This window comes from Phlebotomus argentipes, unplaced genomic scaffold (assembly GCF_947086385.1).
Source record: "Phlebotomus argentipes unplaced genomic scaffold, Phlebotomus argentipes genome assembly contig_15, whole genome shotgun sequence".
In the NCBI taxonomy this organism is placed as follows: Eukaryota; Metazoa; Arthropoda; class Insecta; order Diptera; family Psychodidae; genus Phlebotomus; species Phlebotomus argentipes.
The window spans coordinates 5,841,279-5,861,656 of record NW_026776181.1 but is presented as its reverse complement, the minus strand read 5'-3'; the positions used below and the strand labels follow the sequence as shown (position 1 = coordinate 5,861,656).

At 42.1% G+C, this 20,378-nt stretch overlaps 3 protein-coding genes across 6 annotated transcripts in view; 2 read left to right on the top strand and 1 right to left on the bottom strand.

Moving 5' to 3' along the window:
- The window catches only part of LOC132263089 (E3 ubiquitin-protein ligase highwire), a 34,722-nt gene extending 28,145 nt beyond the window's left edge, over positions 1-6,577 (top strand). For 2 of the 3 annotated variants that reach the window (XM_059762666.1, XM_059762664.1), the window contains 4 exons: positions 2,377-2,617; positions 2,678-4,962; positions 5,030-6,124; positions 6,190-6,577. In XM_059762666.1, the coding sequence (XP_059618649.1) occupies positions 2,377-2,617; positions 2,678-4,962; positions 5,030-6,124; positions 6,190-6,573 (4,005 nt within the window). In that variant the 3' untranslated portion in view covers positions 6,574-6,577. The remainder of the gene's footprint in view (positions 1-2,376; positions 2,618-2,677; positions 4,963-5,029; positions 6,125-6,189) is intronic. The other variant, XM_059762665.1, reaches the window with a different exon arrangement.
- Positions 6,578-7,253: 676 nt separating this feature from the next.
- On the bottom strand, positions 7,254-9,012 carry LOC132263093 (glyoxylate reductase/hydroxypyruvate reductase-like). Its single transcript, XM_059762672.1, has 3 exons — positions 8,263-9,012; positions 7,430-8,205; positions 7,254-7,372 (listed from the first exon to the last, which is right to left on the bottom strand). The coding sequence occupies exons 1-3, from the start codon at positions 8,373-8,375 to the stop codon at positions 7,254-7,256; spliced, it is 1,008 nt and encodes a 335-aa protein (XP_059618655.1). The 5' UTR covers positions 8,376-9,012.
- Positions 9,013-11,028: 2,016 nt separating this feature from the next.
- Positions 11,029-20,169, top strand: LOC132261885 (uncharacterized). Of its 2 annotated transcripts, XM_059760911.1 has the most exons (4): positions 11,029-11,204; positions 11,298-11,514; positions 17,359-17,553; positions 19,248-20,169. In XM_059760911.1, exons 2-4 carry the CDS (start codon positions 11,460-11,462, stop codon positions 19,457-19,459), a joined length of 462 nt encoding a protein of 153 aa, XP_059616894.1. In that variant the 5' UTR covers positions 11,029-11,204; positions 11,298-11,459; the 3' UTR covers positions 19,460-20,169. The 2 variants fall into 2 exon arrangements, with proteins under 2 accessions (XP_059616894.1, XP_059616895.1); XM_059760912.1 differs by lacking the exon at positions 11,029-11,204 and having other exon boundaries at positions 11,211-11,514.
- The last annotated feature ends 209 nt before the right edge of the window (positions 20,170-20,378 follow it).

Genomic DNA, 20,378 nt, shown 5'->3' with positions numbered 1-20,378 from the left:
TAAAAGCGGAAAATGTAAGGTCTGCACAAATTACACCAGTGAATGTATTTTTCAAAAAATCGATACACCCTTGGATTCTTCTCATTCTGACCAATAAAGTTTGAAGCCAAATTTACTACCTTGAAAAAATTATCTCTTTGAGCTAAGAGCAAATAAAATTTAGCAAAGCCTTGAATACCAAATCCAGTGCAGAGTATAGGCAAAGCCATATTCTGCAAACTGTCTGAGAAACGATAGATTGACGTTACACTCATGGTCACTTGAATGAATAACAAAAATATTGAGATGTTTGTTCGCCAATTTGGTGGAGCGTCTGGACCTGTTTCCATTATATTGCCACCGATAAAGTAAAGACTGTCAGACAATTTAATAAATAGATCGTGAAGTAAAACTGACAGACTCTTCTTCGCCATGTTGATAGAGTTGCTTTCGGCGGTAAACTGAAGAAAGTAATCTACCTTCGACTTTTTAGCTTGCCAACCTTGAGAAATACTTCATTGACTTCGGAATAAGAAGAAAAAAAGGCATTCGTGACTTAGTTTAATTAGAATCATGAATATTTCAACATGTTTTATGCTACAGAAGTAGTTTTCTTACGTGTTAATTTCTTCCTTCGACACTACGACGATGCTGAAAGTGGCGTAAAAGTTTTAAAATTCCATGCAACATTTTCGAACTTGGCTTCCATAGTACGTCAATCAGTTGCATTTAACAATATCATCAAGAAGTTGTACATGGCCTTGATGCACTGGAAATAAGTTTAATTTTATTGATTGCGTCTTTCTATAGAATATGAAATTAACTAGAAATAATTACATTTACGAAGGTGTCGAAGTTGAGAGGAATTCTTGATAATGCTGACGGTTCTGGAACGTTTTGTATCCACTGGAAAATGCATACGAAAAGTCTTTGTTTACGTCGAGGTAAAAGATACCATTTTGTCTCGTTAATTTTCCTTTCAACTCTCTCCAATATCAAGACATAAATTCCTCCGACGACACAGAGAGTGAAAATCTGCCAGACAAACAACAAAATCACTATGATTCCATAAAACCAAAGGTCCTGAATAACGACAAAGAGAGCCAAAGCAATGCAAATCATGCTTGAAGTTATGATTACGTATGAATGCAAACCAAAACTATCATCCAAAGTTGCCATATATCTGAAAAACGTATTAAAAGTTTAATGAAATCGGATTTTTGTAGGTGGAAAGCTTATTATTTAATTGTGCACTAACACTGTATGACTCTGTTGCATTCTCACGATATCCACTATAAGTGAATTAGTTTTAAGATCATCAGGATTTCCGAGTTCCAAGTGGTTCGTGAGATCTTCACAGGTGATTGCGATTGTTTGTAACTGTCCATAAGCCATCACCATTGAGATTAAGTATCCATAGTCACTGGCAAAGAAGCTGTATGAACCGTATATTCCAAGAATAATATAGATTACAGAGTTCGTTACAAATCCCACATCACTTTCGTAGTCTAAAATTGGTAGAACAGCTTGAAGAGGAATAAATTTCGTTCGTGTCCACAAAGCAATAGCTAAACTTAGTAGAAAGAATCCTTCCACACAGCAGAAGTAGAAGCGAAAAATGTAAGGTCTGCACAAATTGCACCAGTGAATGTATCTTTCAAAGCATTGAGACACTCTTGGATTGTGTTCACAGTTAGAAATGAAATTGAAAAACAAATTTAATACCTCGAGAATATTATCTTTTTGAGCTAAAAGCAAATAAATTTTAGTAAAGGCTTGAACACCAAATCCAGTGCAGAGTATTGGCAAAGCCATATTCTGCAAACTGTCTGAGAAACGATGGATTGATGTTACACTCATCACCATTTGAACTGTTGCTACCAATATTGAAATATACGTTCGCCGATTTGGTGGAGCGTCAGGACCTTTTTCCATTATATTGCCACCAACGAAGTAAAGACTGTCGGAGAGTTTAGTAATCAAATCTTGGAATGAAGAAGCATGTCTCTTCCCCGCCATGTTAATGAGTCAAACGTCTGCCAAGAACTGAAGAAAGAAATCTTCTAGAAAGTCTTGATTTACAAGTTATAATGTGATATTCGGAGCTAAAAAAAACTGATAAAAAATTGAAGAGGTTTCGTGTTTGCAATTGTAATAAGTTTCTGAATACTTCATTTGCTAGTTTGCATGTGAAATAGAAATACAACTGAAAAATTCATAAGAAAATATTCATTGTACTCAAGTTTGCTTAATGACAAACCCCTTCAAAATTCAACATTTTAAATCTCTCACAACAATGGTTTCACTATACAAATTGAATAAATCATTTGACCTCTCAATTGAAAATATTCATGATTAGCGTGGAAACTTCACAAGTGCATTTTTGCATGATTTCAGCCTCTCTCGGACATCTCGTTTGACTCAATCGACCAGACGGGAACTGATATTCTCGGTCAGCTCAACACATCGTCCAATATGAAGTTCCACCGGAGCTTCTCAATGGGTCAGGGATGGAATGGGCAGTCACGCAATTACAGCAAGTTCTACGGTGGTCAGAATCAAGAGGCGTCCAGCAATCAAGTTGATGCGGGATCGCGTGTCATTCTGCGTCGGCGGAATAACTCAACATGCGACAGTGGTGAATGAATGCATGCCATAGATTGCATTTTCATTGACTAACACGTGTGGGTTTTTGCAGATGCCGGCTCCCTCCTGCTGTGCTATCCGTCCAATAATCTGCGGAAGTTGGTGCCTGAGGAGTTCATTGGGTCGTCGTGTGTGGTGCAAACGGCTGCAGCTCCACCTCAGGCGGCGGATGAGCTTGAGGGCAACACTAATGTTAATGCTGAGCAGGCGGGCATGACGTCCAGCGGTGGGAAGAAGAAGGATGGCTCTGTGGCGACGTGTCTCATGTCCAGGCCAGTGATGGCGTTCATTCTGAAGCAGCATGATCTGCTGAAGCTGCGATTTGCCATGAAGAGAAGCCTCAGAGTGGCCACGTGCAGAATATACTCTCTGCAGGCACTCAATTGGCTCATGAGGACTGTGACGCAGACGATTTGTCTGCACGATCTCATGTGGTGGTTCGTGACATCTTTGACGCCGGTGGCTGAGGAGAGAGTGGAGCCTGACGGAGAGATTGCACTGGAGCATCCCGTCTCGACGACACAATTGAGTGGTCATGTGTCCTCTGTTCTCACACAGAGTCTCCACGCGTTCCTGCAAACCGTGGCGGACTTGACGCTTCTGCTTCCTGCCGGATCATCACTGCAGAGGACAGCCATTCAGTGCTTCGGGATACGCTTTCGGCAGGCAGATCATCAGTTTCTGCACAGGTCTCGAGTTTTTGGGAATATCTCGAAGATTCTGTCGCGATCTGACGAGCAGAATGAAAATATGGTTCTGTCCTCGACGATTGCGCTGCAAGAGTCCAACTACAATTTGCAAAATAGTAGCACCAAGATTTCCAGTCTCATGGATTTGCAGGGCATGTTTGAGCTGACTGTGTCGTCGCGACAGGCAATGGTGGGCGCGCTGATAGACAACTCCACGGAGACGTTCTGGGAGAGTGATGAGGAGGACAGGAACAAGTCCAAGATCATAGATATCTCCATGAGCAGGCTGAATTATGTGTGCAGGCAGATTTTTGTGCACATTGACAACAGTCGAGACATTGGGAATAAAGTGCAGAACATCATGTTCTATGCTGGACAATCTCTGGGCGACACCAATCTGCTGAAGAGTGTGGACATTGAGGGTGTGACGAATCAGGGCACGTGGATCACAGCCACAGTGAAGGATGAGTGCTCAACACACTTCAGACTTGTGCTTAGTGGTCAGGATCCCACGCTGAGAGTGAGGAGTATTCGTTTGATGGGATATCCACTGCTGGAGGACAAACTCCTCTTGCTGAAGCACAATCTCAAGCTGACAAACTCCCTGCAGATTCAGCACAGAAACTGCGAGGCGGAAACACTGAGAGTGTTTAGACTCATTACGGGACAAGTGTTTGGGAAGTTGATTCTGGGCGAACAGCAGCAAGATTATCCGAGTGAGAACTACTCAGCGGCCGTGATGGAGTCCAGTGGAGCCAGTATGCAGGCGGATTCGCTGGATATGCGCGAGCACATGGTGGGAATTCTCTTCAGTCGCAGCAAATTGTCACATCTGCAGAAGCAGGTGATTGTCCACATTGTGCATGCCATTCGGAAGGAGGCGCAGCGCTCCAAGGAAGAGTGGGAAGCGGTGAATGCTGTGGCGCAGATTGATGGGAAGAGCGATGTGAGCAGTGAGAATTCTCGTCCGCCAGACACGTACTGCTTCGAGATGCTGAGCATGGTTCTGGCACTGTCCGGCAGCACTGTGGGCAGATCCTATCTCTCCCATCAGTATGGCTTGCTGAAGGATCTGCTTACGCTCCTGCACACAGGTAGCGATCGTGTGCAGCGTCAAGTGACGGCTCTGCTGCGTCGCATGCTGCCGGAAATCTCACCGGACAGCCTCGGAGATTTGCTCAACATCACCAAAATGCCACCCACAGACTTTAGTATTGTTAATCAGAGCGGTGGGGATTTCGATATGAAGCGTCTGGGGATTATTGACATCTTCCTGGCGGTGGTGGCGAAGTCACTGCAGCTGCAGGTGAAGGTGAAGAGCACAACGGTAATCAGTGGCGCTCCGGGAGCGAATAAGAGTCCGCCAGTGGTGAGATTGTCTCACTGTATTGACTTCAATGTGCACAATCTGAAGGCGTCGCTGGAGAGGAAAGATGAGTTCATTGATTTCGGCGACAGCAGTTGGGAGGAGGGCGATCAGTCGGCCATTGAGGAGGTGCACGAGCTGGAGGACGACAGTCAGAAGTATGAAGTGAAGCGGAGACCCAAAGAAGATGCTCGGAATTTGAATCAGCGATGGTTTCTCAAAGGATCAATTTCGGTGAAGCAAGCGGAGAATATTATCAATCTCATCAGGGATATGGCGAGTGTAAGTTTAGAGTGATATTTGTAAGATTTAGGGATCACTTGCTGATGGATTTTGTGTGTCTTTGCAGGGAAAACTCACAGAGAAGTGGTCTCTGGTCACGAAGGCGGCCATTGCTGAGTCGATCCTCAATCTTACGCGTCTGGATGAGGTGTTTAGATCTCCTGAGAATTGCATCAAGACAGCCACACTCTGGCTGGCTCTGGCGAGTCTCTGTGTCCTGGACACTGACCATGTAGAGCGTCTCTCATCTGGACAGTGGTCAAAGACGTCCGAAAGCCGACCATTGTGCTCCAATCACGATGACGGCGTGACCCCGGCAGTGATTCAGTGTGACGCCTGTGGCAGTCTCTGCTGCGATTGCGACAGATTTCTCCATCTCAACCGCCGGACGCGATCTCACCATCGAACGGTGTGCAAGGAGGAGGAGGAGGCGATCCGTGTGGAGCTGCACGAGAGCTGTGGACGCACGAAACTCTTCTGGCTGCTCGCCCTGGCGGACTACAAGACACTGAAGGCGATGGTGGAGTTCCGCGACGGCAGCAATACCATCATCTCAGGGCCTCTGGTGGCTGTGGGACGGTGTCGCTTCTGCGGCGTCACGGGGAACTCGGGTCTGCTGGCTGTGGGAAATGTGTGTGCCGATGCGCAGTGTCAGGAGTACGCGGCTGTGGCGTGTGCCAAGATCCGACCGTGTGGCCATGCGTGTGGCGGAGTTGCTGGGGAGGCAAAGTGTCTGCCGTGTTTGCAGCATCTGTGCGCCTCGCGGGAGAATGACCAGACGGAATCGACGCCACGACTGACTCAGGATGCCGATGATATGTGCATGATTTGCTTCACAGAAGCGCTTTCCTATGCGCCAGCCATCCAGCTGGATTGTGGCCATGTGTTCCACTTCCACTGCTGCAAGGCTGTGCTGACGCGTCGCTGGACAGGACCGAGGATCAGCTTTGGCTTCTCACAGTGTCCGATCTGCAAGGGTGACATACAGCACACGCTGCTCGTGGAAATCCTAGAGCCCATCAATGCGCTGAAGGACGACGTGAAGAGGAAGGCGATCATGAGATTGGAGTATGAGGGAATCGAGAGCATGTCAGCGGACAGAGATCTCACGACGTACGCAATGGACAGATACGCCTACTATGTGTGCTACAAATGCCAAAAGGTGAGCAATTGCAAGGCCAAGTGATGAAATCCTTCTCTCAATTGTAATAAATCTTCCCCTTTCAGGCATATTATGGGGGCGAGGCGCGCTGTGACGCCGAGATTGGTGACAATTACGATCCACAGGAGCTCGTCTGTGGCGGCTGCAGTGACATCGCGAGGGCGCAAATGTGTCCGAAGCACGGCACGGACTTTCTGGAGTACAAATGCCGCTACTGCTGCTCCGTGGCGGTGTTCTTCTGCTTCGGCACCACTCACTTCTGCGACACGTGTCACGATGACTTCCAGCGTCTCACCAACATCCCGAAGAACAAACTGCCGCGCTGTCCGGCCGGACCCAAGGCCAAGCAACTCCTGGGCGAGGACTGTCCGCTGCACATCGTCCATCCCGCCACCGGGGAGGAGTTCGCCCTGGGCTGTGGCATTTGCCGCAACGCGCAGACCTTCTAGAGAGAGGCTTTTTAGATTTTCCTTAGATCGTATTGAGTAGATGCTATTGTATATGTTTTGTGTCACACTTTAGATTTACAATCAGAGTTTCTTAGCAAATGCACATCCTTAAGTCCTTTTAGATACTCGAAAGAAATGCACTCCGATTTTACACCGTCTTTGGATTATTCTCACTGTGGTATTTTAATAGAATCTGCGTCAAAGTGAACTTTGGAGATTGTTTTCAAATATAGAGAAAACAGCCATTCATAGAAACGTTAATGTATTATTAAAAAAAGGTATTGAAATAAATGTAAATGTAAAATTGTTAGCTTGAACATTAATATCAATGGAGATAATTGCAAAAACTGCGCGTTTGCAATACTGTCTTCATTTATGATTCTTCTAACAACTTGAATGATATTTTTCATCAGCATTTAGCATTTCCTAAATGTATAATATGATTTTTCTGTTTCAAACTTGCTCGGAAACAAAAATTAAATTCAACAATCTTTTTGGTTGGCCGAGACACAAACCGCAATTCGGCTGCGGCGTTTGGCGGAGTTTCCCGAGTTTCTAATGTAGACAGTTACAATTCAAAATTAGCAAATGGTATAAAATTTTCTGGACACCTTCACTCCATCTGGCGAGTAATTACAATTTTCAGGCGCTTTTTCCTCTGGATTCCTCTATTATAAAATTCAAGACACAGGTGCGAACAAGGGCTCTCCTGCGAGTCCTTGGAGAATGTTTAGAGCCGCCACCGCAGCCATATCACTCCGGGATTGTACGGTGGCGGAGCCAAAGTGTGGGATTATGACTGGAAAAGTGAGGTTATTAAAGGCATCATTAGTAAATCAATAAGTCTCTTCCTTACAGCAATTCGGGAGTTTAAGGAGTGGATGATCAGCTGGCAGAGGCTCTGGAGTAGTCACATCGAGTGCCGCTCCGAAGATTTGGTTGTTCTTGAGAGCCTCGAAGAGAGCTTCCTGATCAACAATATCTCCTCTGGCCACGTTCACCAGAATCCCAGTGGGCTTCATCATGGCCAGGGCATCTCTATTGATGAGATGCTTTGTCTCTGGCGTGAGAGGACATGTGATGAAGACGTAATCGCTCTCCCGGAGAAGATCTTCAAACGAGACAAAAGCAACTGGTAGATTTGCAGCCTCCGGCTTCGGCTTGCGGCCTGTGTACAGATATTTCCCGACGCGGAATCCTTGCAGGCGCTCTATGATGGCCCGGCCAATACCTCCGAGGCCGATTATGCCTACTGTGGAGCCCTTGATGTCTCTTCCAAGCATCCATTGGGGTCTTCTTTCCCACTCTGAAGCGGCAATCTTGAGCTGGCCCTCGTGGAAGCGACGTCCCGCTGCTATGGCCAGGCCCACTGCCACATCAGCCACAGCATCATTCAGGACCGTCGGAGTGTAGCCGAGCGGGATCTTGCGCTTCTTCACTTCCTGGACGTCAACGTAATCAATGCCGGCTGACATTGTGGAGATGACTTTCAATCGTGGCCCTGCCGCATCGAGAGCCTCTGCATTGAGCTTCTCATGATTCGCCCAGAGAATCCCATCGACGTCTTTCGACAGCCTCAGGACTTCCTCGCGGCTTGGCTGTGGCAGTCCTTCTGTGAGGATCACGTCGCATCTGAAATGGGATTCGAAGGTTATCCTTTGTTTGCAGCTGCGAACTTACAGATGCTACTTTTGCCGCAGAATGTCCAGTCCCGCCTGAGGAATCTCACAGTGCGTCACCAGCACTTTTGGACGCCACTCAGAGGATAACTTGGGCAGATCTTTCAGTGCTCTGGCCAGCATAGTCACTTCGTCACTGACAATCGCTCGCTTTGGAGCAGGTTATAGAGAGACTGCGTTTCTTCAGGCCTCTTGAAGTGACACTCGAGAGATAATGTCTGACGCCTTTCCCCTGGCAATTCTAGACAATTTTCTCACAAAGCCGGCGAGTGAAAGCTGCGATAAGATCGATTCGCACATCCAAATCGCCCATCGCGAAGAGGCGAAAGACCGTGGCTCATTTGCTTCGAATGCGGGTGCAGTTTCGGAAAGTGAAGTTCCTCAATTGGCTCTTATTTGAAGAATTCCTCTCAATTTATGCCGCAATCATTACAAGAAGAAATTTCTCTAGGTTCTGCCAATAAAATTCTACCCACGTTTTTCTTTAGTTAACTTCTGAAATGTCGGTAAGTTATTGAACTTATCGATACGAATTGCGTGTAATTTTCTCTTAGACTATCGCTTTCAACAGCATTTTTTCCCTTGATTGTTCCTCTAAAATTGTGAAAAAGATTGATAAGCATCAATAAAATTGTCAATAACTTCAAAGCGAAAATATCCATGTGGGATAACGCACTAAGAATACACTCGTTTAAACTTTATGTGAAATTACAGAACACTGTAACATTACCTTATAATTTTCATTGAATACACGTATTTAAAATATTAACTAAAAAATTATAATGGGCAAAAATGTATGAAAATGTGACTAAGATGTTTCCTAATTCAGCTAAAAGGCCGTTCGCGCAGTTCCACTCTGAAACTTTCCCATTTATTTAAAATTACCCTCATCATTGCCACTTGCACTTTGTTGTGCAATATATTGTCTCGTGCATATTTAAAAATTGAGGTCTCCTATTGAAGTATGAATATTGACTCTTATTCTGACGAATCATCTCGAAAATTTGTCTGACCGGAAATTGCTGGTAATAATAATTCAGAACTGATCCGTGTTGCAAAGTATAGTGTTTATCCAGCCTTTTCGCAATATAATCATCTGTGTTGATACAAAAAAAAACACATGTAAGGTGTTGCTTGTGGACAAAAAGCCGCTCATTCATGCAAATTGCTGAGAATTGGAAGAGCAAATTTTGATAAAGTGAAAAAAGTAACTCTTCTTTTCAACCCAGGGTGACAAAAGCGAATGTCTGGGAAGGTTTGCGTTGTGAGGTGAAGATGAGTGGTGCGGATTGTTTTGGCTGCTGAGCATTTTCTGTCTGTGTAACACGGGGAGATCCTAAAAGAGATCAATTGTTCGGATTGGAGAGGCGAGAAAAAATGAGCATGAAATTTAAGGCTTTGCCTCTATGCTAGGCAATGTGTTGACAACAGCTGAACTGAAAATATCTCGTAAGTTGAGAGTGAGGCGGGATATAAATTATGTAATGAGAGACATTTTTCCATCTAACATTTCATTGTTTTCTTGGGGAAGGGGGAGGAGGAGGAGGGCGGGGGTTTCTTCTCACAATTTCTGTGGATGATTGCATGTGAATTTTATGTCTCGCTCCGTGAAGATTCTCCCCACTTTCATTGCGGGTTAATGCTCCATTTTCATCGTGGAGTTCCATAATTAAATTTTATTTATTTCCACCCCGTCGCCAAAGTCAGTTTCTTCTCTTGCTCATCAATTTGCGATATTGGGCCGCGTTGCGTGGGAAGACAAATCTATCGATCGACCTGTTTTAGCTCCCTTTCGCCTGTTTTAGGGCTCGATATTGTGCGCGCGTGTGTGTGTGCATGAATTTAGGACAGCGCGAGCAAATATTGTGCGAAGAAATCACGATAGATGGCCAACGATTGATTATTTATTGGTAATTTATTTGACCGGAAAATAGTTGGGTGTGTTTGATGAATGTGAAAATGCGCGAAGAAGTGTGTGTCAAATTTCCCGGAGCACTGTGGGTGGTGGGAGAGTTAAATGGGCAGGAAAACTTTGTGCGTAAGATCAATGCCAGAGCCATGGCCAGAAGGTGAGTCAGAAGATAGAACAAGGGCCTTTTGTTAGTTGAACGAAACGCACTGAAGAATAAGAATAATTTGCTAATTGATTCGGAATTGATGCAGAAATTGATTATTAACACTTGAATTGTGTCTGCGTTTCTTCTTATTTCATTGCTTGTGTCTTGCAATTGCCGCTGGCTTATCAGTGTTCACTTCATTTGGCAAAAAACCGGTAAAGATTTAAATGATTGATTTATTTGTCCAGAGAAATTTCCCAGCAAAGCACAAAAATTACAAAAAAGTAGGTATTTTAGCTGAAAAAGTTCTAAGATGTCTGAATTCAGATTCTTGCTGTCTGGGAATAAAAACGTCTTACAAACGTACTTTTTTCATTGTGATGATCGCCTCTTTTGCCAATGCCACTGAAATTTTTGTAAATTACCGAAGAAATTAATCTAACAATTTAATGAGACAATTGCAGAGTGTAAAACTCAAAGTCTTATTGTCGCTTCAAAGAACCTATTCTAGCGCTCTCAGTCTGATTCTCTGTTCGGGAAAAATTCCCTCGAATCTCGCGTCACGCCGCAGTGACTTCAATGCGATTGTTTATGGCGCTCTCAGTGGCGGAAAATGCGATGAGAGAGAGAGTGAGAATGTGGAACACCCTGTTGCTCCCACCAAACACGCGCGCAACTTTTTCACTCTAGCGCGCGCTTTGCATGGCCTGAGACAGGTTTGGCGCGGCCAAGTAAATTTCAGTTACTGTTTGGATACCAATTGTGCTGGACAGAGTTTCTCAGTCTGTTTGGATTTTCTTCCCTGTTCAACCCCACCCATTGTTGAGTTTGTGGCTGGTTTTGGCGAATCACTCTCCCCGATATTTGTGGCTTGGGTGTATCAATTTACGTGGAAGTTAGTGCTTTTTTCCCTTCGATTTCCGTGTTGTTATTTCTGTGCTGTCTGCTCGTGGAATATTACTTTCATTTGCCAATCGATTGTCTTCAGATTGAGGCTTCGCTGGAGGGAGAGAGCGTCACTTGATCTGAACCTTTGTCCAGTGGAGTTTTTGGGCCAGAACAGCCTAAAAGACAACTGCCAGAGAAGCGAAAGAAAAAGGGGGACCAAGAGAGAGAGAGAGAGTTGAAAAGGAGACCATAAAATAAGAACATGGCAAAGTACGGATTCGTGTTTTTGGTGGTTCTCGTTGTGGCCCTCAATGGAGGTGAGTTAGAAGACAAAACCTCTTTTTTTTTTAATGCTTTTGGACGATATTTTGCGCGCCCTAAATTTTTGCTCACACAGAGAGAATTCCATCACACGCAACATTTCCATATTTATTATTTTCTTTGGCGCGAACTCTTTTGTGAGTTTTCCCTCGCTCTAATGTCTCTTGGAGTTTTATTATAAACACAGTGTTTTTTTTTTGGTGATCTCTCTGTGGAAAAATTTGGTAGAGACATTCGATGACGTCGTGGGTGTTTCATCATCGGCTGTATGTAAATTTATGTTGTGCTTCTGGATGATGCGATCGTCTGTAGAGTTAATTTTAGAGCGGATAGTTTGCAAAATGAGAAATACATTGTGTGACATGGATAAGTTCGGGACTGCCACAATCATCGGTTTAAAATAGTTGTGGAGGTGAAATGCGCTCATCGAAATAGCTTAGAATTCCAACCTGTTTCACATGTACATTGTTTGACAAACAACTTTATAATCTGCATTTGAAATGGACTTTTTTCCAAAGGCTTTATCTTCTCTATTCTGGGCAATAATGTGCAATTGAAAAACTGTTAATGTTTGTAGTGTGGATTCCAACAAGTATGTTCTGCTGATAGACAAACACTGTAAACATTGAGCAGAGGAGAGTTTATTATTACTTGTACGCATTTACTGTGAATGCAAAGCAGCTGATTAACTTGAAAGACATGAAGAAAATGTGGCACTTCAGTAATGTCACTGGACTTTTGATAACCTTTCGTGAAATCACTCGAACTCAACTCATTAAGCCTATTAGGGCACATTGTCACCTTATTAATGGTGCGGACGAAAGGAGACTAATTGGACAGGAACATCACCCTTTCAATTGGGCGGTCATTAATATTCCTTTCCTACTACAAATCTGAACACACCCTCAAATATTTGATTACACGCGGGCTTTTGGAAGGCCAGCAAGATGTTACACAAGGGCGATGACTCGAGCCCATGACCGAAAGTAGAGGTTTGTTCTGGGAGAAAAGCATTTTCGGCAGTGGCGAGAAGTTTCTGTAGGTGTGAGTGGCGATTTCCACTTGGTTTTTTAATATTCAAATGATCGAGAAACATGATATCATCAATGATGACAATGAATATATTATGAATAGTCCGCCATAGGTTGAGGATTGCGTAACATTTCGAGCCTGAGAATTGGTTAATTTGAGTGGAAAACATTTTTTTCAAGATATTCATGTTTTTCTCACTTTAGCAAATTGACCGTGACCCTTCTATTTGGGTGCGAATTTCAGCGAGAAATTTTGTGGAAATTTCCTTTTGCCCAAGACGATCAAGTTGAAGCTCGAAATATGACCCAAATTATGCACTCGAGAGTGCGTTGAGACTTTCACAAATTCTTTCACACGTTTCACCAGTGATCTCGAGGCATATTATGGAGATTTCCATGGATGATTTCTGGTTCCTAGAGACATTTGCTGATATAGTTGGTGTAATTGTTGTTGCTAAATTTTGCCGTTGAATGGTGAGAATTGCAAGCAAGCAAGGAAAGAGTGGTTTACGAATGAAACTGTTATGAGAGAATGCTGGACAGCATGCTAAATAATAACACTCCTCGATGGTGACTTGAAAATTGCGATGTGTGTCTCTTGAAAGCGAAACTTCACATCGGCCAGAGAGCACCTTTCTCGGGCGTCTTATGTATATAATGTATAAGACGAGTAGATTGACTATCAACTTCTTGGTCTGAGAAAACCCGTTTCGCTCGAGAGATTCAACTTTGGACGCTTTTTAGGCTGGTCATTTGTGGCCATGTATAAAGAGTGAAAATACAGATGTGAAGTGTGAATGAGTTAGTGGAAAATTTTATCCAGCGCTAAAACTATTACAAGCCCAATGTTATGTCTCGGGAGATGATGAAAAGCGCACTTTGAGCTGAAGGTATTGAAGACCACTCCCATCACGATTTATTTTGTGTCGCTCGAGAGACACATTTGACGACCAAATGAATCACAATAGTATGATTAGTGTACGTACAGAGCTAAATATGCTCTTCTGCGATCAAGATCGCGATGCAAGAGCAAGTTTACATGAGAGTAAAGTGTTGGATCAACAGTGTATTTTTCATTCGGGGGAGAACACAATTGGAATGGGAATTACGTAAGATGGATGATTTGATGGCCAAATAAGCTTGTGTGTTGAATATAAATTATATAAAATAATAATTACACATTTGATGGTCTCAACGGCGCAATTTTACAAGATTCCCATTAGAATTCTGTGTGAGTGTTGTTACATTTGGCATAGTGTTGTCTTTTCTCGCGCACCAAAGCGTGGCTAAGCTATCGATAAATAAAATATTTCCTCGATATAGGTCACACATGATTGTTTCTCTTAATGCTCCATCACTCTCTCTCTATTGCGCTTTTCAGTCGCATGAAGAAAAGACTATTTTACAGTGTGGAATTTTACTCTCTTTCGATATACATCTTAGTCGCAATTTCTCACACAATTTGCTGAAAAACAATAGTTTTATTAAGCTCTCCTCTACCACAATATATCACACAGTCGCACATGTTTTACCCAGCAACCTTCGCTATATCACTTAGATTAAAGCGAATCGTACACGGTGGCTGCAATAAAAGAAACAGAACACTTTGTAATAATGGGTGAATTACTTCTTAGCCTTGAACTCAGATAATGACCAAATATTGTGAAGTTATGAGAATCCGGGAACATGGGAATGTTTAATTAACACTTTGGAGGAGGCTTTAGAGACTGAATCAACACTAAAAAGGGAATAACAAGTCTACGTTAAGGTCAATTTTTGCATTCAAGTGGTGCAAAAATACACTATAATTTCTAAGAGGAAAACCATAATAGAGATAAGGAATATTCCTAGAAATCCACTTTGAGCTCAAGTTTAAGCTGAAACATTGCTTGTGGATGACTACAAGATTTACAGTGATAAATACACAGTCAGAGCAATTTTTTCTTCGTCATATAAATTTTATAATTATTTGTCATCAAAGATCATTAAATATTATACATTTCAATTCTCTATCGTAAGAAATAAAACCCCATTTTTAAGTCCATAATTTTTTCAGTATTTGATACACTTGAAATTTTGGTTGTTTTCAACGCAACGCTTCAATTTCTCTCGAGGATTTCCATCAAAAGTGTTGATCTATGACTGTTTCGCTTCAATTACTCATCTCGGGTGTATCAAATTGCACATACAGAGTGACCTTCCCCTTGAGATTACAAACCCTCGCGGATATTTTGTCTTGTACCACAACCACTGTTGGAGACCATAAAAGTTTATCTCCACCTTCAATTTGTGTCACACTTAAACTAAAGTAAAGCCTTCTGTTGCAATTTTAATGGTCTGCTAATTGCTCAATTCTTTTGTGTAGCTCAAGAGTGATCTCTTGGGTTGAAAGATGGTACGTGAGTAAGATTTTTGGACATGATTAAGCTTGTAAATGGTCAATAGACCACAGTTGAGTGAAATTTACTAGATGTTTTCCTTTTATTGTTGCGAAAACATGCTTGAACACACTCTTGAGAGCTTTTGACTCATTTAACTGAAACATGCAATGTAATGAGATAATTCAAGGTTGAAAATGAGTGATAATCCTCCTCTACTTTTTTTCAGTCATAAAAATATAATGAAAACTGTTGCTGATTCAATGTGAATAGTGTTCTCAGGAAAACTGCATCATCCAGTAATAGACGTTATTATCTAACACTCATCATGGTGGAAGTATGGCTTTTTTTCTCTCGCTCTATTTTTATGCTTCCCTCCCTCTACGGGTGGGAGTTTTTCTCCTTGGGTTTCCGTGTTGAATCACAATTGGGATGCGATGATGTTGAAGTGTGCGCAGAGAGGGAAGAAGTCGTATTTAATTGTAGAGTCTTAATAGTGGGGATTTTCTCAGAAAACACTGTCTCCGTGTGATCGCGTTGCTTATGATAAACGGGCCGAAGCAGCTGGTGAAAGAGACTTCAAAAGACGAAAATAGGCCTACCATCATTCAATCTTTCGGCGAGAGTTTCGCGGCCAGAAAACGCGTGTAATATCAACGAAAGATTCCACACTTTGTGTAATTAACTTTTCCTCTTTGCTGCAGTGACACAGATAAATAATATTGAATAGGAACACGCAATTCCGAGTGAATTTCCGTGTTTGGGGTGGAAAATTTCATCACTCGTCATCTGGACACGGTTTATTTTGTGGTTGTACGCAATCTACGCACTATGAAAACTGTCTGTTTGCATGCTGTTACATCATATTCCATCTAATGTGACTTTTTAGCGTATTTTGCGCCCAAGAGACCTCTCTTGTGGTGTATGACAAAGCGACAAAATACCATTGTTCGTGTACAGAGTTCTTCTTCCTCCCGAAAAAAAGCACAAATTTGTCCGTACAATGCAAATATGATGACAGAGACCTTCAATGGTTGAGGACAAGAAAATATGATTAGTTAATGGGGAACTTTTAAAAACGCATTTTCCATGTAAAGTTGCAAAAATTTCCATAAATATTGACACGAGAATGCTGAGCATGGAAAAAGTATCCTCTAAATAAATGGTCAATTGAGTGAGAAAACATACAATAAAGCTTAAATGGAAGGTCATAATTAAGAGATAATTGAAAAATTAGAATTTCATATTTAACAATTGGCCTAATTGCTTCTCAAATGCAGTTGTGAATTGAGGTAAAAGAGCCACGGTTTGTAATCAATTTAGAATCACTCATAGTCGCATTTTATCTAACACGCCTTTTTTACTTGATTTTTGCACACTATTTCGTGCTAAGCACAAAATCAAAACAATGGTTTTGTGGTTTGAGAGAATAACGAGGCGAGAAAATGAATACAAACACAAAGAAGTATGGTGTTGAAAAAATCCGTCATTTGTGAAGTTTTTCTATACAGGAATTTACAATGTGACTTCATGGGATGATAGTGAAGGTGGTGGATTAAGTTTTGTGGAGTGGCCACAAGGCAGAATTGAATGATTTTCCTAGTCATATAGGCCTCACATCTGCGTGGATAAATTTGTCAGTGTTTAAGAATAGAATATTTAATGGATTCAAAGTCAACGGTGGAAATTCAAGTCAGATTGATTATATCTTCGCAATTCACAGAGTAAATTTGTGTTCCATTGAAGCTGGTTTTAGAAATGAAAATGGGTCAAATTTGGAGTCAAAACATCAAACAGAGTCTCACAAAGTGATAAATATTTATCTATATTGCGTGTGTTTTGAAGATGTGTCTTTGGCGAATTTTTGTGCTTTTCCTTCCTTGACTCTAGGGCACTTTTTGCATAGTTGTGATCTGTAATAAAATAGCAATAAATCATGACATGAAAATTGTTCTGTGCACTTCAGCATTTAACTAAACGCGCGCGCGCGCATTTCTCATGGAAAATGTGAGGCTTTGCTGTGCTTTTCAGTACGATCTCTTATGGCTATTGCTGCGATTACATCATCGCGCGCTGCTTTTTTTATTGTTGTTCAAACCAGTTTCCATTCTGTTTTGTGTTCGATGTACACTTTTAGAGGTTTTTGTTGTTATTTTCACGAGTGTCTGTCTGCGAAGCGCTTATGAAATGTGTATTTTGTCCGTCAGTCGAGGATGATCGCGGAGAAATGTGTTGAGGAAACGGAGTTAGCGCTTTTATTCACCTGGGAAAGTGTTTTGTGTGTGAAATCAGAGGGTGGAATTTTTCTCTCTTTGTTTGTGGGTGTCTTTTCGAGGGTCGCATGGAAACATTTCACCCCCCGAAATTATTACTTTCTGGGTCAATGACATGGTTTTCCTAATTGGATTTCCCCCTTTTTTCTCCCTTTCAGCTGCTGCCCTGCGGTGTTGGCGATGCAGTTCCGACGCCACGAATGCCGCCTTCTGCGGAGATCCTTTCGATCCCAGCATCCTGACTGAACAGCAGAGGCGCTGGAGTTACGTGGACTGCTCCTTCCCACCCAGTCAACTGAATCCCTACAGCTCCACACAGTCGCGTCCTGTGTGCAAGAAAATGAAGCAGAAAAGTAAGTGTACACAAATTGCCAAGTCAAACACTTAGGCACTTAATTGCACTGCAATTTCAATCAAAGCCCATCTGGGGAGGAATTTTTATTGACAACCTTATTATCTCAAATCACGTCACGAGCAGTTCTGCGCTTGCACAATGTTCCCTTGTGTCACTGGAAGTGTGCTAATTTCACCCGTGGATGTTAATTTGTCAGACAAGAGTGATAGTAAAATTGCGGGGGGTGCAATAGAATTAGTGGATTATCCAGCAAGTTAGAGAATGGAATAGAAGACTTGAAGGTGAATCAAAAAGTATGACTCAGAGAACATTATGATTGCTTTCCAATGCTCTAAATACAATTTTTCGGCCATCTGCATTACTGCATTGATAATCGTGTAAGAATAACATTGTGACAATTTTTCTATGTAATTTCTCATGATCAATTTTATCCGTTCTGAAACGCTTTGTATCTTCGCTTGAAACATTTAATGCGTTTCAATTTTGCAATACAATTTGCGCGATCATTTTTTTTATTTGATTGGACGTTTGCAATGAATTATATGGCGTGTAAGTAATTCGCATTTTCAAGTGTCTCTCAGTGATGTGTGTATAGAATATGAGACAGAGATGTGACTAGAAAACAACTATTAAGTAATTGACTGGATGCCACTGAAGATGTTCAGTGGAATTAGTCAGGCAGTGGCTTAAGTGATGAATGCGTTTCATTACCAACTTTTTACCCGCATGAATACAATTGAAGAAAAGAAAATACTCTTTCTCTCTCCCTCTCTCTCTCTCGCTGGAGAGGAAAGTGCAATCGACTGTTGATTTGCTGAGCATGTGAAGGCTCACAACATGTTTTCATTTGACACAGAAATCACTCCTGTGCAAATGGGTCTCCAATTCGACACACACAACTAATAATTTAATTGATTGCGCAAATAAGCTATCGTGTTATCTAATTAGCACTCTGTACTTGGGCTGGTATGGAAAACTATCGGCAGAGGCTCGCTTGGGGATTGAATTAGAATTGCTAATTTATTGCACGCACACACTCGTAGAGTTCTTGCGTCTTTTCTCCCTCTCGATGTGGAGTCTTTTTTTTCGCTTGGTCTATTCATGGGGTGACCATAATTGAATTGGAATTGTGGACTGTGAGATGCGATAATCTAATGAAGTGTGAATCAACTTAATTGATGATTAGTCAGATGGTTGGTGAAAAACAAACCATATTCTTGACTCTTTCACTTCACTATGAGTCTCAAAATTCCTCCATCCCACGCACGCACTTGATCCCTGACCCAGAAACATCGGAGCATATAGGCAAATGTTGCCACTTCTCGTTTTTCATTTTACGACGAACACTGCGGTAATTCACCATCAATAGTGCTACGATAAGATCTTATGCCAGAAATATTTCCGAATCAACTTGAGGAAGCGCACAGTAATTAAATCATTTCCTCAAACTGAAGAATATTCATATTTTGACTTGGGATTTTTTGAAAAATCAGGGAAGAAAGAATGCCAAGCAAATAACTCATCATGGCCATGTTTTTACCATAAAAAAATAGTTATGAATCTATCAAGGCAAGGATTTCACACGCTTCAGAGAGAAATTCAATGAGATCGTTTGTTTGAGGGGAGCTTTGTGATAATTCAACATTAATTGAAGTAAAGCGGTGCTAAATATGTCTTTTCTTCGCTTCACAGTCTATGACAAGATCGTGGTGTCTCGCTCTTGCTTCTGGGAGGACATCAACACCCCGCCGGACACATGCATGAAGGCCACCACGCCGTCTTTCATCGAGACGGAGTTCTGCGAGACGTGCTCCCATGACGGATGCAACGGCGCCTCCCAGTACGGCCCCATCGCCCTCCTCGTGGCCATTCCCGCCGTCCTGGCCAAGGTGCTGGCCTGGTAGGGAGCGCGGGTGCTCCGTAGATTCTTCTCTGCTGCTGCGTGAATATGATTGTCTAACACGTCCTGGATGTTCTGTGCCGAGATGAGTGGTGGGAAAAGGCTCTCGCAAGACCACTGACAAGAGTGTGTGTACTTACCCAGGAATCAACAACGCCAATAGACCTCCGAATTACACCGAAATTGCCTTCGAAAGTTGAATAGAATGGAACATTGAGGCCTTTTCTTAGCTCTTTTCTCACTGGGAATCTCTCTTTATATATTTTTTGAAAAGCAAATCTTTCTATAATGTAAGCGATAAAGATGTCAGTGTGGAAAAGTATAATTTATTTGAGGATTCATGCAGATTTTTTTGTTAAGAATTTATATGTATGCATGTAAAACTTAGATGGTAGGACGACAGAGGAGCAAAACTTTATATAGAATCTCACAGTGTTTTTTTTTTTAAGATAACTTCATGAGAGGAATTCATTCCAGAACAGAGATCATAGGCAATGTCTATCTTTAGTAGAAAATATACTCCGCACAGTCGTTAAAACTGGATGGGAAAAGGTGCAAAATTTGTCGCTAAACACACTCATTTTATTCTTCTCAAACGCCTCTTCAATTGTCGATCTATCCGCAATGGTCGTTAGATTACGATTAAACACTAAAGGCATCATGTTACAGTGTAAAATTGATTGATTTGTAAATAAAACAGCGGAAAAGAAACAATGCTGCACTATTTAATATTCATGGCATCACTTGTGGAAGCGTTAGAGTTAGAAATAATTGAAAATATTATTTTCTAACTGTTCTACAGTCATTTTCAATTAACCTCTCGATTTTAAGGAGCAATGAAGTATGATTAATTCATAAAGTGTTGTGCAAAAGTATCAAATATCACAATGCAAACTTTATTGTGTCTTATGAGATTTCTCACG